Genomic DNA, 11985 nt, shown 5'->3' on the forward strand with positions numbered 1-11985 from the left:
ATGCCACTCCGACGGCACACAGAATGCTGTACATCCAGAACGTGCCGGCTGTTGATATGGCCTGAGGATGAAGAAATAAGCATATATGTATCGGAAACATTTGGACCCGGTTTATTGATTGTGAGAGCAGAACGCTTACATCTTCCAAAGGATGATAGGTTTTGATGACGACGAACATCACTGCCAGGTTGAATGATCCTGCCAGAGAGCTCAACAAACTCCGTTGTGCTGTAGGGAATAATTCACCCATCAGGAGGAATGGAATACAGCCGAATCCGACGGAGAATCCGATCATGAAGACTATGAGACTTATTACTGGGAGATATCTGTTGGAAGGAAAGGAGATTAGAATTAAAAAAGTCTTTGACTTATACATCGCTGTATTACCCAAAATTAGTATTGCCTATCGAATTTAGGTGGAAGGCCGCTCCCATCGAAGCCATGGCAATCGCCATGATTATACCGGATGTGATCAACAGTGGCTTTCGTCCTGCTCGGTCCACCACGAAAAGCGCCGAGAAGTTACTCAGAACCTGCACTGCTCCGACTATGATAGTGGCCAAATGGCCATCCAGAGAGCTTCCTGCCGAGCGGAATATCTCCACCGTGAAGAAGATTACCGCATCGATTCCGCTCAACTGTTGAATCGAAAGTAATGCCAACCCGATTGCAAGTGGTAGTAGGACTTCCCTTCGACAGAGGGCCTCCTTGGAGAATGGTTTCTCTTTTCTGAAATATAGGTCGGATATAAGACAGTTTTAAATGAAACTTTTTCCGGGTAATTACTTCTCCAACGTAGCGCCGTTGTTGACTGCTTTCTGAATCTCCTGAGCTCTCGGGTCGAAGGTGAACCCTTGCAGATGTAGCCATTTGGCAGAGTTGTGCGCTTTCTCGTACCGTTTCTTGGTTTTTAACCATACCGGGGACTGTGGAAAGTTTATCACAGCAATGAAAAGGAATACTGAAAATCGTAGGTTAACAATGTAGGTTTTATCATAGTTTTATCCGTGTAAATTTATCATTGAAGCAGTTTCATAATAACGATGCAGCCTAAAATGTTACTTGACATTTCATCACTCACCGGCCACAGAGCAGCAGATCCACGCCAACGTTCGCCACTCGACGTACTTCCCCAGGACGTAAATCACCAATATTCCAGCGGACATCGACAGCGACGGCAGAGATCCAATAACTCCCCGTATTTTAGGATCGCTACATTCACTCACATAGATCTGGGCCGAGGGAAGCGTCAATCCAGCACCGAACCCGGACAACATCCGGGCAATCAGCAGGACCTTCCAGTCTTCGGCCGTCGCTATCAGCACCCACGCTGCGGCCCATATCGGAGAGGTCAACATAACGGTGTACTTGCGGCCAATTTTATGCATCAACGGAAAGGCCACCAAACTTCCGAACAGTGCTCCGAATGGTGGAATGGAACTGACCCAGGAGGCAATGTTTTTGCTCGGTAGCAGTCCAGGGTTGATATCGTGCATTGACGGTACGGCCGGGGCAGAGTAGCCTCGGACAAGGCCGATGCAGAAGTACGATAGCGACACGGACAGTGAGAGCAATGTCTGTGAAGGGAAGAATAAATGGTGGTTGTAAATTCATTGTTACGTCATGGATATGATTTATTAGGTCAATAACCGTTTCCCTTTCGATGGACAATGATAAAAACGGTTTTTATTTATAATGAAACTGTTCATTTAACCCTTATGTGGCCGATAGGGTATCCGGGTACCCAGCGCCCATTTAAAAAGCACGGTGTAGAAAAAAGCAGAAAGTTTGTCGGACACATAACGTTTAACCCTTTATAAGGCCGAGAAAACTAGAAGAGTTGTCAACGCATACTATTATGGAAATGATTATATACATGATTTCATGTACAAAACAATTTTTGTTTGAAAGAAACTCTCAAAAATCTAGGTGGCAATATAGTTGCCACTGCCCGTTTAGGCCACCAGCGCTGGTGGCAATATTCTTGCCACTGCCCGTTAAGGGTAGTTTTCTTCTTTTGACTTCGACAAAAAGCCGGGACAGAGATTTTAGAGTGGATTAGGGCTTAACCCATAATATAAATTGCGTAGTTCAGCTCATGTCAACCCATAATTTGATTATTTCTTAAAATATTTACCAAATCTATAATTTTACAATAAGTTTGAGCTAATTTTCTTCACGCGGTCAAATTTAGCCATTTTTGAGACTACAAATGGCTCCCAAATTGTTTTAAAAGATGTGTTTAGTACCAAAAAAAATTCAGTCGTTATTAGTAATCCCAATTTCGCGTAAACCAAAAAAAAAGTTCGAAATAAATTGTTATAAAACAGGAAAAAATACAAACAGTAGGTGGCAATATAGTTGCCACTACCTTATAAAGGGTTAAGAAAAAAACAACGATCTGGTTTCCTTCGCTTTCTTCGGGGTGCTGAACTTCAGGTTGATAAACTTTGAACCTTGAGGAAGATCGAAACGTCGGTGATGAATTAACATTTCTGTGACTGCAAGCTAAAAAACATAAAGCCTAATAAAATGTTTTTGAAATTTTCTTTCAGATTTTTTTTCAGTTATTTTTTTTGGGATAATTCATGATGAAATTTTAGGCCATGCTCGAGCATGGAAAATAGCTGAAGAATACCAAACTCAGGTATTGAAAACCGAATACCTACAACGTGAACGAGGTATTTAGAAGCCCTGCATAAGAGGTAAAATACCTAAAATAATAACTGGTGTGTATTCTGTGCATAACACGTGAATAATGATATTAGGTTATGGCAATACCTAAATAATAATCAGAGATTTTTCCATACAAATAGTGATTTTTCCATAATTGAATAATACCTCAAGCAGTCCTCAACACCAAAACAATAACTCGTTGAAGTATTTTATCTATACCCATAAAATACCAAAATAAATTATTTTCAATACCTGGGTAACCGACCAATACCTCGTCTTGGTATGATACCTGACTTTGGTATGCCGCAGTTCCTGGTCGGGTCGCTTGTCAAATTCTTAAAGAAATTCTATTTAAAAAAAACAGTAAATTTTGAAATGAATTATGGAGCGTTTCCAGCCCAAAACACGAAAAAATATGGATGGCCAGATGCTTCTAACTATTTTTTTAGAACTTTTTTTTTCATCGATTTTCAAAACAAGCAGAAGGAAATAATTTGTTTGAGTTTGAGACTATCTGAAAATTTACATATGTGATATATAACTAATCAGTTTTGATTAAAACAGTAAATTAGTAAAAAAAAGTATTTTACAAGGTCGCATACATTTTTCCTTTTTTTTGTCTTTATTTAAGAGATTTTCAGCTTGAGAGCTGGTTTTCCTCCTCCACATTTTTCTTATTTTTTTGTATTCGCTGCAACTCAAGTACCGTATGCGTGATAATGTTTGCACCATCGTACAAATAGGGCCCCCGTATCACGTAAAAGGATATTGTAATAGAAAATGCTGATGAAATTTTTGAGAGAATCCTTGGTAAGCACCCGAAAGAATTTCTGACTTAACCTTCCGTAACTCGCGCGGTTGGCCACCACCGTCAGCACCATGCTAATGCTGAATATGGAAAAAGGAACAGTAGGGTAATTCGCCAATTGTTGAACGGTCAGTACCGGCATTTTTGTTTCCGTATGTTCTTCCGTGCATAATTCCACTTTAGTTGAAAAATATCCAGTTAACGTCTATATCCACTCATTACTTATACTCCCTTATACTTAAATTATTCCCTTAAATTCCATTTTCTAAGAGAGAATAGTACATTTGTATGGGAAATCTGTAACCCAAATGTTGAACGCACTCTTAAGCTAGCTCATCCTAATGTAGAACAATTCTCGCTAATTGTTAAACGGTTCAAGCTTTGTTTGTAATTGATGACGTATAACCAGACATAAACCTAAGGGGTCATTCAAATATGACGTCCATCATTTAGGGGGGAGGGGGGGTCTAAAATCCCCGAAAAATGATGGACGTCATATTTGAATCGTCCCTAACATTGACCTGTTTTTATTTTGGCCACCAAACCCAACATAGATCCAACAGTTATCCGATGTGGGTCCAACATTTGATAAAAATTGACCTGAATTGGACTCGACATCCGATAATTTTTCACTCTGGCGGATTTTTCCCGGGTTTTTCGTGTTTTGTTCCCAGTTAGTCATTTGAGTGACAATTCATTCAAATGACAAGGAATCGCTTCTCATTTCAAGAGAGCTCTAGTGGACTGAAATCATTTTAAACATGACTAAATGCAAGAAATGACTGAAAAGATTTGACTAGAAGCGAAAACGACTGAAGAAAAGAACGCCTTTGAAAGCCCCTGATACACTCTTGGAAACCCGTGGGGCCCACTCAACCCCCTAAAACACCCCTGGACCGATCCTTAAATCCTTTGAAAATCTGTGGATCGCCCCTGAAGCCCCCTAAAACGCTCTGAAATACTTCTGGGACCCCCTCCTGGGAATCCGTCTGGAACACCTCTGGAACGCCCTTGAAATCCATTGAAAACCCCTGGAACCTTCCTGAAGCCCTTTGAAACACTCCTGGAACATCCCTGGAATGCCCTTGAAACCCCTTGGAAAGCACGGTTAGGTAAAGCGAAAAAAAAATCTGGCAGTCATGCTATGCCAGCGAAGCTTATTCCGTAACAGCAATTTCTTAAAATTTATCTTAAGAATTGTGTAGTTTTCGTGTCATCAGCGGTACAACATTTTCAATCAATATTTTTGACGTAAGATATGTTTAATTTTGTAACTTAATTGGAGCTATATCGTGACACACATGTATACGCATCTACATCATACGTTTACGTTGAGCGAAAATTACTTAAGTTAGATTTATAATAAAATTTTCAGAAACTGTTCAACATTTGGAAACTGTTTCAACAATTGGCGAATTACCCTACAGGTCGGGCTCGATTATCCGGAGTCGGATTCGTATGCTTCTCAAGCATATATCTGGGGAAAGGAATGCTCTATAAAGCTGAAATTTTGACATTTTGTCAAGCCAACTTTGATTGGTGATCAGGGGATTTTTTTATTATCGTACAAATTGGGCCGGAGGGTCTCAGATTTTCATGAAACTTTTTCCACAGGTAGGGCTCATAAAAAAATGAGAAAAATTCAGGGTCGCCTTTTTTCCCGAAAAACTTAGATGGAATTTGTTTGTATTCCCCTGACACTACTCATAACTCAAGAACGAAGCATCATAGAAACAATTTTTTTTTTTAGAAAATGACAGCAAATTTTCTTAGAAATTCAAAAAAATGACCTGGAAAAAGTTGTCCACAAAATTTTCCACAGTTAAGAAAATTCGTACAGAAAAGCCGGAAAAACATCGAGCATCGTGGAAAATTAAAAAACAAATTGAGAAGGTTATTTCATAAGCTTTAAACGCTGATATTTTTGGAATGCACTTTTTTCTCGTTTTTAAATTATGGCTAATTTTGTTGAAAAATGTCCAAATGTGTCATGTAAGCCTTTTCTTTGAAAATCATAACTCAAGAACGAAGCATCGTAGAAACAAAGTTTTTTTTAATGAAAATGAAAACAAATTTTCTCAGGAATTCAAAAAAATATGAAGTGGAAAAAGTTTTCCATGAAATTTTTCACCGTTGAGAAAATTCATAAAGAAAAGCTGGGAAAACTATGCCCGAACTCGCGGAAAATTTTCAAAAAAATATTTTTGTGAATGTTGTTTTATAAGCTTTGATCACTGACATTTCTGGAATGCACATTTTTTTCTTTCCTGAGTTATGGTAAATTTTGTGAAAACATGGTCATTTATTGTATACTAGCTGCCCCGGCAAACTTTGTCTTGCCCACTGGTGGTGGTTTGACAACTGTTGAGGGCATTGCAGCACCGCCCTCTAGATTGGTTTTATTTCGGTCATGTTGATTTTGTTCCCAATTCATAAACAACAGTTATTTCACGATTTTCATACTTTTATTGATAATTTTGTCATTTTTTTCTACATATAAACACAGCCACCCTGAAGACGGATTAAACCGTGCAAAAATCAAGCTAATCGGTTCATCCGTTCGTGAGTTTTGTTGCCTCAAAGGGACTTCAAACTCATTTTTATGTATATAGATTATATCTGGAGCTCGATTTGAATAGGTCGTATGTGCTTTTGTCGATTAAAAATTCGATCAGTTGGATTTACTTATTGTATCGAAAACCGTTGAAATTGAACAAAGTTGATACATACAGCAGAATCCTCACAAAATAAGCTTTCCGTTCCATTATTAAAAGTCTCAAAAATATCTTCCATGTTGCTACAATAACTAAAATAAACTGATCGAATTTTATATCGACAAAAGCACATACGACCTATTTAAATCGAGCTCTAGATATGGTCAATCTTCACATAATTGGCCATAACTCAGGAACGAAAAAAAGTGCATTCCAAAAATTTCATAAGACCCTTCTCAAAAAAGTTTTTTTGAATTTTTTTTGCGAGATCGGGCATAGTTTTTTCCCGGCTTTTCTTTATAAATTTTTCAACGGTGGAAAATTTCGTGGAATACTTATTCCATTTCATATTTTTTTTTGGATTCCTGAGAAAATTTGCTTTAATTTCACAGCGCAACATTTTTTTGTCTCAAGAGCAAAATTATGTGTCTCCGAAGGATTTTGGGTCGCTGAATCCGAATCCGGGCTCAGATTTGCTTCAACACGTCACAATTTTGAGCTATACCTCAATTTATAGGGCAAAATATGCGATTTTGGGCTTTTTTGACTGCAAGCCATTAAGCATGGAAATATTTTTTTAAGGCAATCAAAAGGTTAATTGGTCAATTAACATCTAAATTAACGACTCATGCAAAATATTTCGTTTTACCTAATCAAATTTGTTAGATTTAAGCATTTTATGTTAGTATGAAAACTTGCATGCAACTTTTGGAGGGTGACTTGTATGGGAAATATCGTACCTAACATAAATCGCTTAAAACTATCAAATTCGATTTGGTAAAACGAAATATTTTGCATCAGTCGTTAATTTAGATGTTAATTGACCAATTAACCTTTTGATTGCTTAAAAAAAATATTTGCATGCTTAATGACTTGCAGTCAAAAAAGCCCAAAATCGCATATTTTGCCCTATAAATTGAGGTATAGCTCAAAATTGTGACGTGTTGGAGCAAATCTGAGCCCGGATTTGGATTCAGCGGCCCAAAATCTGTCAGAGACACATTAGTTTGCTCTTGAGACAGACCAAAAGTTAATTTTTGTTACGCTGTGTTTTGATTAAAAAAACTTTGGTTCTACGATGCTTTGTTCTTGATTTATGATTTTTTAAAGAAAAGGCTTATATGACACATTTGGACATTTTTCAACAAAATTGGTCATAACTCAAAAACGAGAAAAAAGTGCATTCCAAAAATTTCAGCGATTAATGCTTAAGACCTGTTCATAAACCACGTAGACCAAAATTTGGCCATCTCAGACCCCCCCTCCCCTCGTAGACTTCTGTCCATACAAAAATTTTGAAATTACCGAATTTTCTCGGATTTATTGTAATTTTTCTAATCATCGTAAAAATAATCTTTTCTTGATATGCTCAACTCAAAATCGACAAAATGGTCACTTACACCCCTTTGCATCTGGGCCCCTCATATTTAACATTTTATTCATGCCTAGGTGTTTGAAACTCGTTCATTGCAACGTAAGATATTTGAATTTTTGTAAATCCTGATCTTTAATAGTGCACAACTCGATTTTCAGATATAACTCAAAAACTGTTCTATTTCAATTTTTTGAAGCACGATTCCGAATACAGCATGTGACTATGAATGAAAAATGTTGGTCGTTGATAGAAGTCCTTGACTTTTGTTTTGTAAACTAGTGTAATCGGTTTCTAGAATATTTTATAAGAAAAGAGGTGAAACCTCGCATTTGCCGAAAAATGCTAATTGATATTCATCTTGAATATCAATTGAGCATTTTTCGAAGATATTCAATGACATTGATTGGTGATTGAATCTATGTCGAAATAACATTTTTGTAATTACGTTGCGAAAACTCTCACTTTTCCATCAGAGAAAATGCCGTGAAAAGGCATACTCTTCCACACTTGAACAACAGTGCCGTAAAGTACTACTTTTCGGCACTGGTTTGTATGGCCAATTTGATTATTCTTTTACACTCTTTTGCACTACAAACTATGTGTATTTGCCAGAAGTGTATTTCTTTCATGTTCAGGCACGTCCTGCAGCTCATTTCCGGTATTATTTCTTGCCGGATTTGAAGGCTAAGTGCCAGACCGAACTGGACAGGAGCTTGAAAATTTGTGACAGTCATCTCGGTCTGCCCTGATCTACCGGCCTACTGAAACGCCTACTTGATTGGATAATAGGCTAAAACACGTGGAAGCCCGCCTGCCTGTTGTCCCAGAATGTGTTTTGTGTAGCAAATGAAGGTGGTATTCGATGGGTGTTTTTCGTAATTACAAAAAATTTTGTATGCAACTCGTTGCAAAACTCGCTTTTTTTCAGCACTCGTTGTATTTATCCAACTCGGCAAGCCTCGTTGGATAAATGTACAACTCGTGCTGAAAAAATCATCATTTTGCAACTTGTTGCATAAATAACTATTTCAGCACTGGTTACAGACAGATTAAGAAAAGAGGATCAAGTCTATCAGTCTCCCTTACTTTCAGAAACGGAGGTCAATATTTAGGAAATCTCAAAACCACTAATCATTGAAATGTAGGTAATTGTACTTGGCTGTTATTATGATGAAACTATCATAAACATAAATAAAATCAGTTAGAATATTGATTGTTACTTAGGAAGGCCATTTATTATTCAAAAATTAGAACGTTAAAACAAATGACGGCAAATATGATGCTTTCAGAATGCCAATCAGTTTGCGTCTCAGATTGATTTATAATTGTAACGCACCCCAAAAACAATAATAAATTAGTTGAGATAAATTGAATAATCACACACTCGGATAATTATGCGCTCAGTTTTCGCCATCGATATCGATGCCACGCCACGTGTTGGCTATCTTTTCGCAGTTGAAGAGGACTTGAAGACACTAGCATTTTTAGCCTTGAAGAGGAGGATCGTTCTACCCTGACCATCAACGTTTCAGATTGATACAATCAGTTAGTACTCTCAAGTACGTTTGTCTATCATTCAACCACTTTGTTACGAAAGCAATCATTTAGTGTCCAGTAGCACCTAATTAAGTGATTATCTAGTTCATTTCTGCAAATTATTGTTATTACTAACGAGCGTGTCGAATCGGCATGTACCGTGACAGATCCGAGATGATTCTCAAACGTTTGGACGAACCTGTTTCAATGCAGCCATCGTTATTCGCCATTCCGATTCCGCGGTATCCATGATGCAATCAATGCACGGGTCTATGATAAATCACGTTTTAGCTATAACTTTCGTTTTGCACTGTTCGGTTTTATGAGCCACTTCACTTTGGCTTCAAACTTCAATTGTATGGCACATTTTACGTGGTTTTGCGTCGGCTCCCGAATTCACTCAGACACTAAACTTTCCAATCCGGTTTGGTTGGGATTCACAATTCTTCATTAGTTTGTTGTAACTTAACTGTACTGCTTCAGCAAGATTCTACAATATTTCAGTAGCTTTTGCTGAATTTAGCTACCAATTCAAATCATATCACAATTTACATTCAGATTTTCCATTCACTATACATTCGAGATTTTACCGGTGATTCAATGTTTTGCACAGGTTTGAATGAAATAGTTGGGTACACGTTTCACTTCCGTTATGAACGTTCTATTCTCGCGATTAGAGTAGCTATCGAAGTCCGAAAACGTTTTACCCTAAAGTAGTGTAGATCACCACCAAGTCGCGTTCTTATTTCGATTTCGCGGATTCTAGTTCTGTACTGCTTCTCTTTTCGAGTACGCACTATAAACGAGCGAGCGGCAGCACCTGTTGAACCCGGCTTGAACTTGCTGGAAAAAACGTTGTGTCTCGATGGATGGCGAATTGAGACTACGGTGGATTAGTTGGCATTCGCTACTTGCAACCTACCGTGTGGTTTTGATTGTACGATTAAACGACTGCAAAATGGGAATGCGAAATGAGTGCTAGGGTGGGTCATGGTTTAGGCAGAGATTTCAACCCACACTAGTTTTCTGTATTATTTGCTCTGACTATGGAGTTTCACTTATGGTATGTTCTACTGATTTAATGATTCTGACTTTAATGTCTACTTACACTTTTCAGGGTGTTTTTGAATAGTAAACAATAATTGAGGATATTCTTGTATAATTACTTACCTTACCGGTCAGACTACGGCCTAAAGGTCCTGTGCAGTGTGCTGTACATAGGAGTCGTCTCCATTCTACTCATGGACCGGGTCTCTGCGCACTCTGCGAAGGGTTGGCAAATCGTCCTTCACTTGATCAGCCCACCTAGCTCGCTACGCACAACGCAACGTCTTGTTGTACAGGTCGGATGAGAACCATTTTAATCGGGTTGCTATCCAATATCCTGAGGGCATGACCCGCCCACCGTAGCCTCCCAATTTTCGCTGTGTGGACGATGGTTGGTTCTCTCAGCAGCTGATGCAGCTCGTGGTTCATTCGCCAAAATAACCTAAAAGAGGTTCTTAAAACCACCATAAAACCAAAATAAAAGGTACCGTAAACCGGGGACAAATAGATCAGCGGGGTGAAATTGATCATTCGGCTACTACATTGTAATTCCATACTAGGAACTCTTAAGCGTCGTAATGATCTTAAACTTTTTACGTCATCTGGTCCGTAGATGTCTAGAGATGAGTTTAGCATTTATTTTTTTTTAGAAAAAGTTAGTTTTGCCTTAATTTTTTAGGAATTTGCAATGTATTACTCATTTAGCTGAAATCATGGCTACTAAACAATCGATTGCTATGGGACTTCCCGTAAATTCTCTGTTTTAACATTTTTTTTGGAGCCTTTGTTGGAAAGTTATGTAGCTAATAAGAACATGAAATAGTTTAAAAAGTTCATTTTATGTTGAAATAGTCATTTATTGTGACAGAAATCACTTATTTCAAATGAAATTGCCTACCTTTAGGCGTTTCAGCGGAAATTTCAAAATTTAATTTTGCGTTTAAAGTATTAAATTCATTAGTTGTAAGATTTTAAACGCGTTATTCGTTTTTAGACAAGCAAAATTAAGCGGAGAAGGAAATTTTCCTTTCCAACCGATCCTTAATTGTATACTGATCAATTAAGCCCAATTGGCATTTTCAATTTTTTGATATTTGGAGTTAATTAACTTAAAGTTTAAATTTGTTGAACAAAATTCTGTCAAGTGGTTCCATAGAGATCCACTGGGTACTGATTTTACAGAAATTCTTTTGGCAATATTTGGAATTCCACTAATGTTATCCGCAAAAGTTGTTTTAAAGTGATCAATTTGATCCCGGATTACGGTACTAAGTTTTATGACGGTTCTTAAAACCTCTACAAAATAAATTGGTCATCAAATTGTTACTTGGGTGTTGTCGTTGGTCACCTAGTACACAAATTCTTAAACCGCCTCGAATTCCTCACCTTCGATAGAAATTCGGGGTGAGGGCACGGTAATTTCTCCCTAGGGAGCGTCCATAAATTACGTCACGCTTTGAGAGAGACGACTCGTACAAAAAATTCAGGTGTCTCACACAAAAAGTGTGACATAGGGGGGAGGCTGGGTTGAAAATGGTCGATTTTTGCGTGACGTAATTTATATACGTTCCCCTAGAGCCCTTTGTTTACCTCGATTTAGTGGACATTTCAATTTTCGACTGTAAAATCGAATTTTACATAAAATCGTAGCATTTTTTTTATTTTATTTTTATTTTAATTGTATACTAAAGTGTACCATATTCTGAATCAGCTTGCCAAACTGGGCCGCAATCCAAATTCCTGAATTTAAAATGCCCGGGAATCTATTCAAAAATCAATTTGCAGTTTAAATGGGAGCGATTTGATGAATCACCCCTCATCGAATTTTG

The 11985-nt window shown here is 37.8% G+C and overlaps 1 protein-coding gene across 1 annotated transcript; it reads right to left on the reverse strand.

The window, feature by feature from the left end:
• On the reverse strand, window positions 1-9992 carry LOC109426905 (facilitated trehalose transporter Tret1; the record flags this gene model as incomplete). Its single annotated transcript, XM_019702463.4, is given in 6 exon segments — window positions 1-61; window positions 140-326; window positions 388-729; window positions 787-961; window positions 1082-1577; window positions 9309-9992. Coding segments are annotated over 6 exon segments (1312 nt in total), but the record flags the coding sequence as incomplete, so codon positions are not given.
• Between the last annotated feature and the right edge of the window lie 1993 nt (window positions 9993-11985).

The sequence above is a fragment of the Aedes albopictus genome, chromosome 3, assembly GCF_035046485.1.
Source record: "Aedes albopictus strain Foshan chromosome 3, AalbF5, whole genome shotgun sequence".
NCBI classification, from domain to species: Eukaryota; Metazoa; Arthropoda; class Insecta; order Diptera; family Culicidae; genus Aedes; species Aedes albopictus.